General features: G+C 48.1%; 1 protein-coding gene and 1 long non-coding RNA gene across 3 annotated transcripts in view; one reads left to right on the forward strand and one right to left on the reverse strand.

Annotated features, from left to right (window-relative positions):
• On the reverse strand, window positions 1-2254 carry LOC103727528. The gene is made up of 3 exons (XR_606955.3): window positions 2146-2254; window positions 1961-2038; window positions 1-331 (listed from the first exon to the last, which is right to left on the reverse strand). It is a non-coding gene; the product is annotated as an uncharacterized LOC103727528 (long non-coding RNA).
• Scnn1a (sodium channel epithelial 1 alpha subunit) overlaps window positions 1433-19223 on the forward strand; it is a 26787-nt gene continuing 8996 nt past the window's right edge. Inside the window, exons 1-4 of one of the 2 annotated variants that reach the window (XM_017796183.1) lie at window positions 1433-1866; window positions 2671-3092; window positions 11990-12263; window positions 12573-12763. In XM_017796183.1, coding sequence (XP_017651672.1) covers window positions 1864-1866; window positions 2671-3092; window positions 11990-12263; window positions 12573-12763 — 890 coding nt within the window. In that variant the 5' untranslated portion in view covers window positions 1433-1863. Of the gene's footprint in view, window positions 1867-2261; window positions 3093-11989; window positions 12264-12572; window positions 12764-19223 lie in introns of those variants that run through there. The other variant, XM_008825432.3, reaches the window with a different exon arrangement.

Consider the following 19223-nt stretch of genomic DNA (forward strand, 5'->3'; position numbering starts at 1 on the left):
ATGAAAACTATTTGTCATGCTGCCTTAAGCCAGTACTTGGGTTTCAGGCCCAGCCAGCAAACAGAAAAGTCAGGGAGGAGTTTCTCAGAACCTCAGAGATCAAACAGTTAGGGAGCTGAGCACCCTGCTTACAGGTCGCCAGTTTAAAGATTGAATTCAAGTGAGAATGGTGTTCTAGAGGTGTCTGGGCATGTGGAAAGGTGGAGACAATTCAGAGACACAGAGGCAGGGAGACAGTACCCCAAGAGCTGATGAATCCGTGGACTGGCTCTGTGTGGGGATGAGTGATGTCCGCTTCTGGTTGTGGGTTCCCCAGGAGTCTGTGGCTGGTCTGGCTCAGGAAGTAAACAGCAAGAGCAAACTTCAGAGGAGAGTTCTGAATTCTAATTATAACTTCAGAGAACTGGTTTATCGGTTTGGAGGGTCAGTTTCTTCATCTGAAAAATGAAGTCAGCCCTTCCCTTCTTAGGGGAGGTTTCATGAGCGGGTGTCCCTGACAAACAGCAGAGCAGGAACCTTGGTTGACAGGCTCTCATTTCAAGAATGAGATGAAGTGCTGCCCTGAGCCCCGAGGACCCTCTTCTTTGTCTGGTAAAGATCCATCTGTGATGGCAGTCTCTAGGCTCCCATTTGAAATGTGGCCCTCCTTGTGCCTCCCCCATGCTCCCACAGCACCAGGTTCTTATCTCTGCCTCCAGAATCCTTATCTCACTGTATTGCAACTACCTGTTTTCAGGCCTGTCTCTTTCAATGAGCCTGTGTTTGCAGGTTGGGGCACATGAAACATGACGAAAGCTGCTGAAGAGAGAGTGACCACACTAGTGCACTTGGGGCTGCCCTCTGCAGGGCCCAGTATGGACCCAGCATCACTATCACGTGGTCCTGGGCAACGTGAGTGGCTCTCCTGTCTCCTCACACTCTCTTTTTGGGCCTGAGCCTCTGACTCCTCCCAATCTGTGTGGTCACTGCTTAGAACTTCCATCTTCCTCCTCTTGCCAGGTTCATTTTGGAGGGAGATTTTGGAGACAAACTCAGCCCTGATTAAATGGCTTCTCTTTCCTTCTAGGACAGTGTGCCCACCCTCCTTGTCCCTGACACCAGCACTGACACAGCTATGCCCTCTCAGTACCTGCTGTTCCAGACTATCTCTGGACTCCTGGTCTGTGCTCTGCTTGACCCCCCCCCCCAACGTTACCTCCCAGTGTCCACATTCCTGCAACCCTGTGACCACAACAGGGGACATTACACATTCCTGGCTGGGCAGCCAATGGTGTCTAAAAGAACAGAATGTCCCAGGACCTAGTCCATTCCTCGGCTTCACCTGGGCCCCTCCCAGGCCTGGACAGAGCCCTGGAGGAGGGGGTGAGGAGTTCAGAAGGAAGAGGATGTGGAGGAAGAAAAGGATGGTGGGGCCAGTGGGTGCTCCCCCTTTTGCAGTGATCCCCTTTTTCTCCAGGATCCTGGACTTGAGGCTGACCTGGGGTAACCTTGGGACCCCCACCAGAGGGGACCTTAGTTCTTGGAAGCTCACTTGGGGCTCCCTCCCCTGGCTGTCTTGCCCAAGGGGACAGCCCTTTGGGGCTGGCTCCCTCCTCTTCCCTCTCCTCCATCCTTCCCTTAGCACTTAGCCCTGTCTTCCTTAGTTGGTCCGTCTCCCTTTTTCTGCCTTCCCTGTTCTCCTGGTTTCCCCACCTAGTCTCACTCATCCTCCTTCCGGCTTTGCCTTCCTGGCTTTGTGTTTAGGCTCTTTCTCCTAAAGTTCAAGCTCTCTACGCCTCACCTGCCCTCTGTCTAGTGTCCTTGCCAGTCACTTCTCCATCAGTCCCTGGGCCCAGACTCTTCCTCAAGCAAGACCCTCCTGCCATGGTAGGTCACCTGTACACCTGTCCCCAGAAACCTTTCCTCCCCTGAGAGCTCCCAGCCCAGACTCCTCCTCTGCCCCTCCCCCTGCCCTGCTCACCTTTAATTGAGATGCTAATGAGGCTTCTGTAGCTCCCATCCTTGGCCGACGGGCGGGCTCCGGGGCCAGGCCCTGCACCTGTCAGGTGAGAGGGTGGAGAAGCTTGGCTGCCAGATTCAACTGGAAAGGAACCAGTCCCAGTCCAGCCACACCTGGGAGCTGGGGGAGCAGGAGGTAGCTCAGACCTTCGGCTGCCCTGACGTTCCCGAGGCTGAGACGGGAGGCAGTAGGCAGAGGCTACCGGAGAAAAGGGGCCAGGAGGAGAGAGGAGGGAAAAGCACGGGAAGAAGAGAGAGAGAGAGAGAGAGAGAGAGAGAGAGAGAGAGAGAGAGAGAGAGCGCTCAGGAGGCAATCGGGCGAAGACGGAGAGCATAAGCCAGCCACACAGTCTTGGAAGAAGAGGGTGGGAGGGAGAGGCTGCTGAGCTGGGCAGAAGGTCTGCTGTAAAGACAGGACTCCTTATCTGAGAAGTAGCGAGGTCACTCCAGGGAAGCTCAGAGACAGCTGGCTTGTTGGCCCCAACTCCCGCAGGTCAGCCGGCTCCTGGAAAGGTGGAGGAGGGCTGGAGGACTGAGGAAGAGTGGACACAGAGTGGGATGCGGGCACGGCCAGAGGCAGCTCCACTCAGCATTCATGCTGGTGATGTGGGAGCAAACCAGAACCCTGGGCTTACTCTTGACCTAGACCTTCATCTCCCCAACTCACCCAAGGGCTCTATGAAGGGTGACATACTCAAGGAGCAAGACCCTTGTCCTCCCCAGCCCATCCAAGAGCTTATGAAGGGAGGCAAGCAGGAGGAGCAGGGGCTGAACCCTGAACCCTCAGCCCCCCAACAGCCCACAGAGGAGGAAGAGGCCCTGATTGAGTTCCACCGTTCCTACCGAGAGCTCTTCCAGTTCTTCTGCAACAACACAACCATCCATGGTGCCATCCGTCTGGTGTGCTCCAAGCACAACCGCATGAAAACTGCCTTCTGGGCAGTGCTGTGGCTCTGCACCTTCGGCATGATGTACTGGCAGTTCGCCCTGCTGTTCGAAGAGTACTTCAGCTACCCGGTCAGCCTCAACATCAACCTCAACTCAGACAAGCTGGTCTTCCCTGCTGTTACTGTCTGCACTCTTAATCCCTACAGGTCAGTCTGTCCTGTGCCATTTTCCTAGTAGCACAGGACCCTGAGGTACTCACTGGGCAGGCAGGCCCCCAGCTCTAGGGGAGGGTCTGAAGTTCCTGGTCCCAGGTAACACCTCCTTCTGGGCATCAAGCTCCTGGCTTGATGGCCTGGTGTCATTATGGACTACAGCCACCCTTGTATCCAGGCTTACCCCAGGAGAGAGTGTTGGGCCATCAGTGCCCTCCCCTCCTAACCCTCTCCCTTCAGCAAGTGGGAGGGAGCATTGATGAGGTGACCGACTCATAACTTCCAAGAGGGCAGCGATGCACTGAGTCCCATCTGGTGATATCAAAGAACGAGGTCTCCTTAGTCTCCACAGACGGGTCTAAGGGAGGGCTGGGGTGCAGTTGAGTGGTAGAGCATGTGTTTAGCATGCACAAGTCCCAGGATTCCATCCCTCAGCAACAGAGCGAGCAAGAAAGTAAACAAAGGAAAGTGGTACTAGAGCCGTCTAGCCAGGTGAGCAGAGGTCAAGGCCTTCAGAGGCTCTGGTGGTGCATAAGATGTTTGTGCAGAAACAGAGTTTGCTGTGGTGTGGAGAAAGCAACATGAGGGTGGGGGGAAGGTTTAGGGCTACAAAGCTGAAGGAGAGTGGGGTGGGAAAGACGCCTGTTGTCAGCTGTCCCTAAAGACCCAGGCTAACAAGTGCAGGTGATTTCCCGAGGAGCTGCCCTGTCCACCTGCCCTGGTATCTGACCTCTGAAGGATTGGGTGTGCCCTGAAGTTTTGAGTTTCATCAGCGTGCTTTGCCAATTTGGGTCTGGAAACTGGACTGTTACCATGGAGAAGAGAAGAGGGCAGGGCTAGGTGTTTTTACGCACCTTTTATTTGTATTCACCCAGTCATGCCGCACGTTGTACCAGCCTGTGTTAAGCCAGGCACAGTGCTAGGCACACAGCAGAAGAGCCTTGTTAATAATTCAACAACCTTTATTGAAGGCCAGGTGCTTTTCTAAGTACTGGGGACAGAAAGTTAAAATAAGGTGGAAGAGGTAGGCATATAAACAAATACTGTAGCACACTGTGATTAGTGCAATAAAAACTGAGTTGGTCTGCCTTCAAGGAGTGTAAGATCTCTTATGAGTGTGTGAATGAGAGTGTGTGAACACACGTCAGGAATGCAGGCGATTGTGGATGACTAGGATTGGTTATACACTGTGGGGTGGAGGCCCCCTCAGCTAGCCTGTCATGTCCAAAGGTGTGTCATGGATTAACAAAGGTTGGGAAATCCTGTCCTGGAGAGGCAAAACTACCCCCAGATAACATCCAAGGTAGGGGCATTAGACCCTAAGAAATCCTCCATAGGCTTCTCAACATGGACTGCTGTTATCCCCATTTCACATGTAAAGAACAGGGAATGGAGGCCAAGAGAGACAAGTCATAAGGTTACAGATTCTAACCACATCCTGATTCATCTGGCTCTCTTGATTCCCAAACTTGTGCTTACTACTTAAGAGGTCTAAACACTCCAGAGATGGAACTTGGAATAAGTGAAATTTCCAGTCAAAGGTGGTTTACTATCATTTCAGGTCTCCCTTAGCCTGGTTTTTCCTCCAGGGTTTCCCAGCCCTCATCCTCCTAAGCCGGGAAGAGAATGGGGGATGTTATAGCCTGAAGGTGATGGGGGGAGGGGGGCAGGGCTGAGGAGGGAAGTAAGTTGTAGGCACTCAATAAATATTTGTGGTCACAAAGATGTTGAGGAGATATGGGGAGGGCAGGGATAAGTCTGTTGAAGGAGGCCTGCATATTTTCAGTTTCTGCTGGGTGCAGGGCCTTAGGCAGACATGGATAAAACCCCAGGGAATGGAGATCACAGTACTCAAGGTTCCCCGGGAATTGGGAAGCAGCTGTCCACATGAAGTTCCCCTCCTGCTGGAAGTCCAGCTGCAGAGGAAGGAGAGAACACCCAGAAAGAGAGGGACTGGAGATGGCTCCCAAACACAGGAGGAGACAACACCTACTATGTGCGTGACCCAGAGCTGGGTGATTTATAAGCACTGTCTCCTTTAATCCTGAAAAGTCTAGAGAGGTGGCCATTTTTATATATTTCCTTTGTTGCTGGTTTTGTTGTTGTTATTTATTTGTTTGTTTTGAGACAGGATCTCCCTGTAGCCCCAGCTGGCCCCTGGAACTCACTATGTAGACCAGACTGACCTCAATCTCACCAAGATCTGCCTGCCTCTGCCTCCCAGAGTGCTGGGATTTTTGTTGCTATATTTTGAGACAGGGTCTCAATATAACCCAGGCCGGCCTTGAACTCCTGGGATTGCAAGGCATTCACTAGCACACCCATGTTATTTCCAATTTCCAGATGATTGATGCCACCAAGGTGGAATAATTTGAGTAAAAGTCATATAGCTAATAAGAAGAAAAAGTAACAACAATAGTTAACACATATTTATGTGCCAGATATTTTTCCAAATGAATCTAAATCTGAATTAAATAGTATTAAATGATTTAATCCTCACAATAGACTTGGGGAATGTATACCATTATTTCTTCCATTTTATGGATGAGGAAACAGGCCCTGAGAGTTAAACTCTAACTGATAGCAAGCGGTAAAACTGGGATGCAAATATCACCCCCAACTAAGAACTAGTGTTTTTCAGCTTAGCAAATCAAGTCCCAAACCAAGCGTGACTTCATACTCCCCCTGACCTGACACTTGAAGTAGGGAGCCGCAAGGTTTCCCAAAGTGGGGTGACATGGAAGGAGCCCAGTAGGAAGAGCAGCAGAAGAAAGGGGGCTCCTGGTTAAGTGTGCAGGGGTACAGAACCAGGGCCAGGGGGAGAGGCAGTAGGCAGGCTGGGGCAGCCTGGTGGCTGCTGACCTGAGTGTGAATCATGGGCTTCTGGCAGAGGGAGGGACTCGGGTTGGAGGAGGATAGAATGTAGGATTCAGTTGCCAAAGAAGACCTGGAACAAGGCAGAATCAATCACACGAGGGTGTCTATCTGCTGAGGGACAGCAGAGGGGCAGCAAGAAGCCTGGCTGTGCTGTTTTACAATTTCCAGTCACTTGAAGAAGAGGGCCAGTCATATCCACATCCTTAGAAAACAGAGCCACTCCTGGAGAGATGGCTCAGCAGTTAAGAGCACTGGCTGCTCTTGCAGAGGGCCTGGGTTCAGTTCCCAGCACCCACATGGCAGCTAACAACCATCCACAATTCCAGTTCCAAGGAATCCAGTGCCCTCTTCTGCCTCTGTAGGTATTGCACACGTGGTGCACTTACATTCATTCAGAAAAAATACTCACACACATAAAAATAAAATCTTAAAAAACAAAACCAAAAAAGATCACAAGGTCACGTGGTAAGGTCAGTGGCAGACAGTCTCTGGGGTTAAGAAAACAACAACAGCAGTTGCATACAAGTACCCACTCTGCCAAGAACTTTGCTTAGTCCTTTTTTTGTGTATTAGTCCATGGTGGAGCAGGTATTCTGTCTCCCATTGTGTGGGGCTCATATCTGGATGACTAGGTGGATATCTCATATTGCCGAGGAAAAAGTTTTATAGCATGAGTTATTATTTTTGGGACTGCCTATCTGTGTAAGATATCTTAGGTCACTACAGGTCAGAGTCTTCTTGGTCTGGGCCTGCTCACTGAGGTGTGGGATTCTGCATAGCATCATCATGACACCCTAAGACAGACTGCAACTGGAGTTTGCTTAATGGGTCCTGCTCAGAGGTGACAGTGGCCTTGCTGTCAACCCAGCCTGTCCTGATGCAACAGCGGTCCAGTTCTGAGGCTAGAATGACTAAACACAGCCATCTGTCTCATCCTGGCATCCATAATCACCACCCTGGCTGTCCTCACTCTAAGCAGTCAGTAGCTTTTGAGCACCTTTAGCTTTTAAAGTGTCTGAACTCCACGTGTGATCTGAGAGCTCAGAACCCACTGAAGAGGGGTGATCCTCATCCTCAGGGGGTTTATAGGTAAGGGTTACTTGTGGAGCACCTAGTTGTGAATGTATTATGGCACAGGCTAAAGTCTCAGGGGGCTCTGTGTGTGTGTGTGTGTGTGTGTGTGTGTGTGTGTGTGTGGTGGGCTCTATTAGTATTGTGTTCAGAGGTGCCTGGGAGACCAGGGGCTGGGAAAGAGATCAAAGAGAGGAAGATCAAGACTTAGGGCCTTAGATGAAGTAGAGAGTAGAGCTAGGCACCCAGGTACACGCTGGCAATGAGGTAGATTAGTGTATCTCTTGTTCTCAACTCTACTTAATACTCCAGAATGTTGGCTGAGAATGTTGTGGGGGTCCCTGGGTGAGTGTTTGGGGGTCTAGGGCATGTCTTAAGGCTTCCAGGACAAGCATGGCTTCTGTGGGATAAGCCCAACCAAGCAGAAGACTGAAGGAGAAGGAGGAGACACAGATGGGAAAAGAAAAATGGTGTCAGTCCTCAAACCGCTTAGGACTCCTGCATCCTGCCAGCCTGTCCTTTAAAGGGAAAAGTCAGCGGGGAAATGTCTAGCTTTAGAGAAAGAAGATGCTGTTGGCCAATTCCAAGCACTCTGTAGTCAGAAGTAGTGGGAAAAGTAGGAACCATGGAGTCTAATAGGTCTGGGTTCAAGCCTTAGCTTCAATACTTCCCATCTGAGTGAGGCTAGGAATGTTGCCTGGTAGATGGGCCTCAGTTTCCTGAACTGTGAAATGAGAAGAGTAAGGTTTGCATAATGGAATTGCACAGGGGTTCACCCACCTCCCATGGGTGGGCTGTCTGCCAGAGCAGACAGAAGTGAGGGGAGTGAGGGTGGCCCATCTTGCTGGAGTCCCATCGACGGTGGTCTCGACTCTAACTCCTGGTCTCAGGACAAGACACTGTGTTTTGCTCAGTGGTCTGTTCTCTCAACTCTAGTGCCAGTCAAAGGCTCTGAATCCTGTCAGGCAAAAGCTTAGTGACAAGGAGTTAGGGTGATTCTATCTTAAATTAAAAAAGGAGAGAAGTGCCCTTGGTTTGGGAGGAGTGTTGGAAGGAACTTACTTCTGGAGGCCTTGTCGCAGGTGCTGACCAAGGAAGGGCTGGGAGGCCAGGCTGTGTCAGGATGTGTGTCATTGGCACCCAGTCCAGAAGATGCAGCAGGGGGCTAAAGGTCAGGATTGGCACCGAAGGAAAAGAACCTGGTTCAGTGACAACGTGGGCTCAATGGGGAAAAGTGATGTGGCCAGAGAAGTGACAGTGTGGAGTTACTGATGAGGAAAGGAGGCAGAAGAGGAGCACTGAGGAGCAGAAAGGAGGTCCAGCCAAAGAAGAGGTGACCTGTGTCAGAGAAATAACTCTAGTGGAGCGGGGGACCTGGGTTCTTCCTATATGATCTTGAGAGAGTAAAGCGACACTTCCCTGGGCTTTAGGCTCCAGTCTGTGTCTTCCTGAGGGCTGACCATCTCTTCACTTTGTGCTCTTCATTATTTTCCCATTTCTTCCTCCCAGAACTTCCCATGGTGGGCAGATCTAGTGCCATGCCCATTCTACAGGTGAACAGCTGAGACTAGGACTCACAAAGAATGGATTCCTTACCCAACATTACTGTTGCTGGGGCAGTAGGATGCACGTCCAGCAGGGGGCAGTGTATGTGTTAAGGGCAAGCTCCAGTGGTCTTTCTGGGATAGAAGAGAGGACACAGAAGGTTGGAGCACTTTCTGACTCATGTCCTGGCCATACTGTCTTCAGTAAGTCATCATGCCTCAGATTTTTCTCCTGGAAAAAGGCATAACAATAGTATTAACCAAGAGTGGCGAGCAGTATTTATCACGTATGTTCTAATCCCTCAGTGCCTGGCTCCTAGGAGGTGCCCAGTAAATACTAGCTGGCATGGCCATTCTTGTAGTTATCAATAACAAATAAGTCTCAGAAGGCCAAACACACACCTTGGACCCAAGCTCCATTTTGTCCTGTGAGGGGCTGAGGAGCTTCAGGAGGGAATGCCTAGGGTCCAGTCATCTGGACTTTCAGGGTGAAGATAGAGCCCAAAGGGGGGAATGGGAAGGTTTGGACTGGATGGTGATGACTGTAGCTACCCTTTAGGACCACATACAAGCTTTGAAACAACCTCAGGCTGCAGGTGTGGCTCAGTGGTAGAGCATTTGCCTAGCACTTGTGAGACCCTGGGTTTGATCCTGGGTACCCTCAAACCAAATCAAACTGTGTTTGGATCACACTCCAGACTCTCTGGCAGTAGCAGACTTCACTGGTACTTGAATTTTTCCTTACCCTCCCCCCTCTTTCTTTTTTCTGGAGACAGAGTTTCACTATGTATCCCTGATTGGCCTGCAACTTACTATACCTTGGACTCACAGAGATCTGCCTGCTCCTGCCTCCCGAATTCTAAATTTAAAAGAATATTCCCTGAATTCTGATTTTAAAAGAATGTACCACTACATCCTACTCTTGAACCTTTTTTCTTGTAAAGATTTGTTTTTATTTTGTGTGTATGACTGTTTTGCTTGCATGTATGTTAACTGACCACGTTCCTACCTGGTACACAAGGAGGTTAGAAGAGGGTGTTGGAGCCCCTGGAAATGGAGTTAAGGTTGGGTGTTTCCCTCCATGTGGGTGCTGGGAACTGATCCTGGGTCCTCTACAAGAGCAGCCAGTGCTCTTAACAACCTAACCATCTCTCCAGCCCCCTCATATGGTTTTAATATTACCCATGTGCTCATATGATCCTAATCTAACAAGTTTATAGGTGGTATGTTTTTGTTATGGGAATAAGTTATTTATATTATTATTTGAGATAGGGTCCAAAAAAATGGAACTTGCCATGTAGACCAGGCTGGCCTCCATCTCACAGAATTCCACCTGCCTCTGCCTCCCGAGTTTTGGAACTGAAGGTGTGCGCTACCAATGCCCGGCAGAAATAAATTAGTTATCAGTCTGTGTCTCATGGCTGCTGTTGGACAGGTAGCGTCTGTGTACACAAATGAAGGGTAAGGTCATCCTTTCTCTGTTTTTGCACTCAAAATGGAGCCAGATGCTGCTTTGTAAAATGGAGTCTCTCAGGGCACGGCACAGCCTGACAGCCACTGTTTCACACAACATGGAGTAACAATGCAGGGGACACAGCCTGCTCTCTGCAATGGGTTAAACTTTTCTATTTCCAGACTGAATTGAATCAGTGCTTTGGTGAAAAATCCAGTTGACCATCTTGTGTGAATTTATTTATGGATTTCTACTATTCCACTGATTTATTATGCATTATGACCAAGAACTGTCCTGTTTAGATGACTGTGGCTTTATAGGAAATATTAAACTCAGGTAGTATAAATCCTCCAGCTTTGTTCTTCTTTTCCAAGATGTTTTGGCCACTACAGGTTGTTTGCAAACTGGGCTTGGTGGCATGTACTTGTAACCTCAGCTACTCAGGAGGCAGAGGCAGGAAGAGTCCAAGCTTGAGGCCAGTCTGAACTTTTTTGCATCTCCATAGACATCTTAGAATCAGCAGCTATTTGTTTTAAAATATTTGCTGATATTTTGGTCTGGATAATGTGGAATCTAAAACTCTAGTTGGGAGGAGGCATCATAACTGTCTGATCAACTGTTTTGGTGTTTGGTTCTTCTTTTTTTTTTCTTTTTGAGACAGGGTCTCCCTGTAGCTGCAGCTGGCCTGGATTCGTTACAGAGACCAGTCTGGCCTCGAACTCACAGAAATCCTCCTGCCTCTGCCTCCCGAGGTGCTAGGATTAAAGGTGCGGGCCACTACGCCAGGCTGGTGTTTGATTCTTTAGCAGGGATTTTTGTCTGCTCTTTTTCCTAAGAGATCTGTTCACCTTCTTTTAAAAAATATATTTTATTTATTATTTTTATTTTATTTTATGTGTATGAGTATATTGTATGCATGTGTGTTAAGTGCATCCCTGTCGTGTAATGCTTGCAGAGGCCAGAAAGAGGGCGTCGGATCCCTTGGAACTGGAGTTACAGACAGTTGTTAGCCACCATGTGGGTACTGGGAATTGAACCTGGGTCCTCTGCCAGAGCAACCAGTGCTCTTAACTGCTGAGCCATCTCTCCAACCCCTGTTCATCTTCTATTAGGTCTACTAGGGATTGGAAATTATGTTATTTAATGTGGTGGATTTTTTCTTTTTTTGTCTTGTCTTTTTGAGACAGGGTCTCCCTGTAGCCCCAGCTGGCCTGGAACTCACTATTGTAGACGAGGCTGGCCTTGAACTCACAGAGCTCACCTGCCTCTGCCTCCCAAGTGCTGGGATTAAAGGCGTGCACCACCACGCCCTGCAATGTGTTATTTTTATGATTTCATTTTTCTTTTTCCATTGCTAGTATGTAGAAATACAATTAATTTTTGAATATTACTTTTGCTTCCTGCAGCCTGTTTAGTTTATCATGTCTAAGGCCAGTTATTGTGACTTCCGTCTTGCAGATGGTAATAGAACCGGTACTGAGAATAAGGAATGTGAGGGTTTACACTGAACAGTGTTTATTATGGTGTTTGGATCCCTCCCAAAACTCATTAAAGCTGAGTCTCTGGAGGAGGGGGAAAGGAGGCATCACATCTGGTACTTTTTCTAAAAGTGCAGTTGAGAAGCCTTGCTTTGAAGGTGGAGGTGGCAGGACTGGGTTAAAGACGACCCTCCCCAGAGGGGTCCGGCAGGGGAGCAACCGGACCAGGGTAGTGGCTTGGCCTTGGGGAAGGGCGCCCCACAGAGGGGTGATAATAAATGAAGTCCTGGCTTTGACTTGTTTTGCCGACACATATGTTTACATCCCTACCCCAAGACAGCTCTAGAGCCATCAGAGCGGTCTCTGATCCCAGTCACCGGTAAGAGAGAAAACCGAGGTCCGGAAAGTCCAGCAATTCAGGCAGCCCACTCCTAGACCGACCGTCCCTATTCACCGTTTTTTTTTCAGATATACTGAAATTAAAGAGGAGCTGGAAGAGCTGGACCATATCACGGAACAGACGCTCTTCGACCTGTACAAATACAACTACTCCAACACTCGCCTGGTGCGTGCCCGGCGGCGCGGCCCTCGCCACCTGGGTGACTCGCTGCCGCACCCCCTACAGCGCCTGCACATCCTGTCCGCGCCCCACCGGGCCCACACCGTGCGCAGCTCCTCTTCCAGCATGCGCGACAACAACCCCCAAGTGGACAGGAAGGACTGGAAGATCGGCTTCCAACTGGTAAGGCCCCGCCCGGTAGGTCAGGTCCCGCCCACGCACGCGTCCCGCCTCTTGGCTCCGCCCCGGTGCTCAGACCCCGCCCACTCCTTGAACATCCTCAGACTACAGAAGGAAATAGAGAAATTTTCATAAAAACAAAGATCACACTCCAGTGTGCCAGCTTTCTTGGAACCTCTTTGCTGGGGCCGGGGGTGGGGGCGAGGATGGGGGTATGTGGCAACGTTTAAGCAGCAGGACATCCAATCTGTTGCAGAAAATGCACTTTTAACTTTGGTGCCCTCCGTTGACATTTTTGGTCTCTCTGTGCAGTGCAACCAAAACAAATCAGATTGCTTCTATCAGACGTACTCATCAGGGGTGGATGCAGTGCGGGAGTGGTACCGTTTCCACTACATCAACATTCTGTCCAGACTGCCCGACACCTCGCCATCCCTGGAGGAGGAAGCGCTGGGCAACTTTATCTTTACGTGCCGCTTCAACCAGGCCCCTTGCAACCAGGCGTAAGTAGACAGGGTCTCTTCTTCCATGAGTCTTCCATGGGTGCAAGGCAGAAGCAGTAGCCTGAGGCTTGGGCCACCAGCAGAGGGTTACTTCAAAGGCTGATAGCTGCTCCCTTATCATTGGATCAGAGTGCCTGACCTCTAGGATACCTGGGAAGATTAGATCTTGATATCTAATTTCAGAAATCAAGGAGCAGAAGTATGGTTCTTACCTTTCCAAGACTTCTTTCTCACAGGCATCAAAACTTACGTAGGCCGGGAGGTGTTGCTATGGTAAGATCAGTTGGCATGGACTGGAGGTCTAAATCTGAGTTCCCACTTCAGTCCATCCCTGCCTGACTCAAGCATTTCACATGATTCTTCAGAGCCTTTTCTTTGTAAAACGGAAACAGACCAAAACACAAAAAAGGAGATTCATTCAGTATTCATTCAATAAATATTTCTGTTTGGGTCATAGGCCAGACTCTGTTATAAGCATATGGAATACATTAAAGGGAAAAAGAAGCACATGATCCTTGCCTTTTTTCTCAAGTGATGCAGATGATGAATACTCATCTTAAGAGTTACACCAAGCATGTGAGATGGTAAATGTGACAGCACTTTATATACCTTGGGGCATGATGGATGCCGTGTCTCATGCACCCAAAGAGGTGAAGTGACATGCCCAGGAGCCTCAGGCTGGCCTGGCTAAGGATTCTTCCCATCCTACTGTTTGTTCCTCAGGGGCCATTTTTTTTCTTTTTAAAAAAGATTTATTTATTTAAATTTTTTGTGTATGAGGGTATTGCCTGCATGTATGTAAGTGCACCTGTGTTGTACAATGCCCACAAAGACCTGAAGAGGGCATCAGATCCCCTGGAACTGGAGTTATGGATGGTTGTTAGCTGCCCTGTGGGTGTTGGGAATCAAACCTGGTTGTCTGCAAGAGCAGCTAGTGCTCTTAACCACTGAGTCATCTCTCCAGCCTCCCTCAGGGGCCATTTCTGTTAGGACCCCTGTCATGATGTCTTTGGGAAGAGGTCAGGGTCGGCCATCCAGGCTTTCTGAGGGCCAGAAGTGGTGGGAGTGATGGCCTTGTCTTCTGTATCCTCTGGCCTCCTGCTACTTCTCTCTGTTCCTTGATTTTTCAGGAGTCATCTCACTGCCTCTGCCTGGCTGAGGAAGGGTGCTGAGCAGTGTCTGTGCTCTGCCAGGGGCCCTTCCCTCTCATGTCCCTGGAACAGCAGCAGGGCCAGGTGTCACCTGCCTCTGCCTCCACCTCTCACCTCATGTGCTCGCATGCTGCCTGTGTCACAACTTTGTCCCTGTCTCTAGTCTTTCTGTTTGTTTGAGGATAGAAGCTAGCAGCTGGGAAATGAGGCAGTGACACCTGAGTCAGCTGCACCTGTCGCCAAGCCTCTCTTTCACCTTTTACCTGTAGTTTTCAGCCCAATTCTCTCCTTTGTCCACTCCAAGTTTCTGCTTCCCTTCCCAGAAAGTCCATAGTTCATCTTTGTCTTGGCACCCAGGCTGCTTCCTCGGCACTTTATCATTCTCATCAGGATTGTTACAACCACCCCCTAATTTGTCCTTCTGCCTCTAAATCCTCCCTTCCTTCTGTCGACCACAAGAAGTCTTTACCCATTTCTGTTGCTATAACAGAATACTACAGACTGGATAATTTATGAAGAAAAGTTCGTTTCTTCTAGTACCAGAAGCTAGGAAGTCCAAGAGCTTGGTACCAGAATCTGGTGAGGGCTCCCACAACATAACATGGCAGAAAAGGGGAAGGGAAATTGAGCACGCAGAAGAGGAAACAGGAAGGATGGACCTGCTTGAGTAATAGCCTAATCTCATAGCAACTAACCCTCTCCCTGAGTCCACAGTAATGCTGTGGATCTGTTCACTAGGATTTGCCCTCGTGGCACGCGATCTCCTCTTGTTGGGTCTCAGCTACGATGCCTCACCCATAGCAGGAAACTTTCTCTACACTCACTACTCAAGTCAGTCCTATTTGAAATTCTCCAGTCTCTCATTGACTTCCACATCAACCAGTGCCTCCTTGGCCTTGACCCTTGCCTTATCCTCTCTCTCCTTTCATCTTTTTTCTTCTTCCTTTTTGTTCTGAAGATTAAAAGGGCCTCACATCCTGTAGGCAAGCACTCCACCATTGAACTACATCCTCAGGCATAATTTTTCTTTAATAACCTCTTATTGAGATGTAGTTACCATGCCCGAAAGTTCTTCCTTTTCATATATACAATTTAGTGGTTTTTAATCTATTTAGAGTTGTGTAACCATCACCACTATCTAATTTTAGAACATTTTCTTCACCCCACCCCAAGAAACCCAGTACCCATTAGCTGTTCTTCCTCATTCTGTCTCCTCTTTCAAGCCCTGGGAACCACGAATCTGCTTCTTGTCTCCATGGATTGCCCTTTGTGGACATTTCATATAAAGGGGTTCATACAAGGACAGGGGATGTAGCTCAGTGGTAGGCTGATTGCTTAGCATGTGTGAGGTCCTGAGTTCCATTTCCAGCACCATTAAACCGTTAATACATATTATAATATAATGTAATTTTATATATATATCATGACTTGTGGCTTCTTTTACTTAGTGTAGTATTTTCCAGGTTCATCTCTGTTATAGAATTCTTTATTATGGCCAAATAATACCATATTGTATAAACATATCAGGGGTTTGTGCACTCAGTCTTTGGTTGACAGACATTGGGATGTTGCCACTCTGGCCCTTATAAATGCTGCTGCTATAGCAATCCTATGTAGGTTTTCATATCCATAATGTTTTAGTTCCCTTGGTATGGCTCCTAGGAGTGGAGTGCTGAGTTACATAGGTATTGTAACATTTCGAGGCACTGCTGGACTTTGTTCAATGGCTACTTGACTTTATATTCCCAGAAGCAGTGCTGAGGGTTCTAAATTCTCCACATCCTCCACTTGTTATTGTCTATCTTTTATTTTTATTTATTTTTAAATTTTTTATTTATTATTTTTATAACTGGAGTTATAGACAGTTGTTAGCCATCATGTGGGTGCTGGGAATCAAACCTGGGTCCTCTGCAAGAGCAGCCAATGCACTTAGCTGCTGAGCCATCTCTCCAGCCCCTTGTCTATCTTAAAACAACAACAACAACAAAAACCAAAACAACAGCAACAACAACAAAAACCCTTTGATTTAAAGAGTTACATTTATTTGTGTATGTGCATGTGTGTGGGCACTTTCACGCCATGTGGGCCTGTGGAGAACGGAGGCCAGCTTGCAGGAGTTTTTTCGAGGCTTGGCAGCAAGCACTTTTGCTTGCTATGTCATCTTGCCAGCCCTTGTCTGTCTTTTTTGACTTTAGCTCACTTAATGATCCACTGTCATCTTAGCAGGAAACTAATAGTTCTTCGTGCTGAAACTAACTTAATCCTCAGCACCATTGTAAAGTAGTTGCTTTTATGATCTTCATTTGACAGAGGAGGAAACCGAAGTACAGAGAGATTTAGTAACTTGTTTGTCCTCCTTTCTAATATCCTTAGTTAGTATTCTAACTGATTTCAGTTAGGAACTGAAATCCAAAGACAGTGTTTTGTTTTTCAAGGACTGGGTCTCACTCTTAGCCCAGGCTGGCCTGGAACTGTGTGGTCCAGGCTGGCCTCAAACTCTCAGTGATCCTACTACCTCAGCTTCCCAAGTGTTGGGATTATAGGAGTGCACCACTGCACCTGACTGAGGCTTTGTTCTTAAAGTTTTTTTTATTACATTCATTTATTTATTGTCTGTTGGGGGTGAGTAGTGTGCACATGCCATGGCAAGGATGTGGAGGTCAGAGGACATCTGGTTGCAGTCAGTTCTCTCCTTCTGCCATGTGGGTCATGGGGATTAAACTCAGTTCTTCAGGCATGGCAGCAAGTACTTTTACCCACTGAGCCTTCTCACTGGCCCAGGCCTTTGTTTTTTGTTTTTGTTTTTTTTTTTTTTGTTTTTGAGACAGGGTCTCCCTATAACCCCAGCTGGCCTGCAGAGATCTGTCTGCCTCAGCCTCCTGAGTAATGAGATTGAAGGCCTGTGCCACCACATCCAGCAAGGCTTTGTTCCTGACCATCACGTTCTATGGTGTCTTGTTAGACATTCTATAAATGTTCATGTGTCAAATGTATATTTCTTTGTATATGAATTTCAAAATTTTTATTTGATTTATATAAGTGATCTTGTATGTTAGATCTCTTATTTTCTCTCTCTTAAAGAAAAACCCAACAACCCTGAGCTTTGTGTTTAAGATCCACCCATGCTTCTCCATCTGATCTGGTTCTACCTGCTGTGTACCATCCATGAAGAGCATCCATGTCACTGTACTGTCTCCTCTCCCAGCGAGCGAGGATCAGTGGCCCTTTAGGATAGCACTCTTCCTCAGTCCCCTCTGCATCCTGCCCATCTCTAGAAATGCTGACTTAACATGAGCCCCAGTGTTTCACATCTCTGTGCCTTTGGTTTTTAAGACCAGTAGAATACTCCAGATCTTCTAATTCCACTCATTATTTCCAGATGGAAAGTATGGCTAGCCCACAGCCACGCAACCAGAATCCCCCCCAAGCCAGTTTCCCCCTTGTATTTCTCTCTATTCTTCCTCTGCCTGTCACAGGTCAGAACCCCATTTTCCTTCTCTCCTGCTCCTGTCCTCAGCTGCAAGACGGCAGGGTAGGAGAACACTGGTCCCCTCTCTCCATGCAGGCCCTTATGTGTGATTTGCTGTCAGTTTGTGTTTCTATTGCAGCAGCACTGCTTCTGTGACTGTCTATTTATTTATTTAATTTATTTATTCATTCATTTTTATGTGTATGTGTGTTGCCTGCATGTATGTAAGTGCACCCATGTCATGCAATGTCTGCAGAGCCAGCAGAGGGTGTTGGATCCTGTATTAGTTACTTTTCTGTTGCTGTGATAGGAACACTGACCAAAGCAACTTATAGAAGGAAGAGTTTATTTGAGCTTACGGTTCCAAAAGGGCAAGAGTCCATCATGGTGGGGAGGCATCAAGGCAGAGGTGGCTGGAGGAGGAGCAGAAGCTAAGTTCTCACGTCTTCAAGCAGGCACAAGAAATAGGAGAGCGACTTGAGATCTGGCAAGGCTTAAGAACTCTCTAAGTCCGCCCCCAGCGAGGTGCTTCTTCCAACATGACCACACCTTCTAAGAACTCTCAAAACACCGCCACCAACTGGGAATAGAATGTCTAAACACTTGGAGCCTATGAGGGACATTCACGCCATCACAGATCACCTGGAATTGGAATTACAGATGGTTGTTAGCCACTGTGTGGATGCTGGGAACCAAACCCAGGTCCTCTGTAAGAGCAATGGCTCTTAACCGCTGAGCCCTCTCTCCAGCCCCTGTGATTGTCTTCTTGGTTCTCAAGCCTGTTATAGATCAGCTTTGGACCTACTAGTCTGATGCTTGAGGCCTCTGGAAGACACTCAGCCTGTGTGCTCTGAACTTCCTTCCCTCAGCTCCATGCTTACTATGGGTCTCATGCTCTCCTCTAATGCTGTTCCCCTCCATCTCTCCATCCCCTTCACTTATGAGCTCAACAACTACTTATTGGCTATCTCCTGTATCGTGTATGTGCCAGGAACCGTGTAGCTGACGTCACGATAACACAAAGATGAATAAGATGTGGTTCTTGCCCTCAAGAACCTCACAATCCAAATGAGGAACCAAGATTTAGACACTGAGAAGTCAAGTGCAAACATCTTCGTGCAACACAACAGGTCACAAGGAAGCATGAACAGTGAAGTCAGAGGAGGAAGATCCTGGGTAGCAGGTGGATGCCCTGGGTCTGTGTGTCCTAGTCTAAGAGCTTGAACTTCCTCTTTTGTGACAGGAAGATGAGGCTGTTAGTTGGACTGACAGGGTGCATCGCCCAACCTCACAGTATTGCGTAGGCACGAAAGAGGCGATGAGGAAACAGCTGGCCCCCAAAGACCTAATTTCTATGGGAATTTAAGGAAATGATTTTGTATTAATGACTTCTCTGTTGTTGGGATAGAAACACTGACCCAAGCAGTTTATAGAAGAGTTTGTTTGAGCTTACAGTTCCAGGGGAATTACAGTCCATCATGGCAGGGAGGCATGGTGGCTGGAGGTGGATGGAGGTGGTTGGAGCAGGAGCAGCAGAAGCTAAGCTTTCATATCATCACACAGGCACAGGAAGGAAGAGAGCAACTGGAGATCTGGCAAGGCTTAAGAATTCTCTAAGCCGGGAGGGAGGCTATGGGAAGGTGCCATCTGGGAAGTGGGTGTATAGTTGAATAAGATGGTTTGGGATGTTCTGTGTGATACACACACACACACACACACACACACAAAATCAACAAATTTTAAAAAATTATTATATTTGAGGAAGAAGCATGGAAATTTACATCATGTCAATAAGTAGAGTTGATAAACATTACCATTGAAATCTACCTGATGACTTTAT

The sequence above is a fragment of the Nannospalax galili genome, unplaced genomic scaffold (assembly GCF_000622305.1).
Source record: "Nannospalax galili isolate Female #2095 unplaced genomic scaffold, S.galili_v1.0 scaffold589, whole genome shotgun sequence".
Taxonomy (NCBI): domain Eukaryota; kingdom Metazoa; phylum Chordata; class Mammalia; order Rodentia; family Spalacidae; genus Nannospalax; species Nannospalax galili.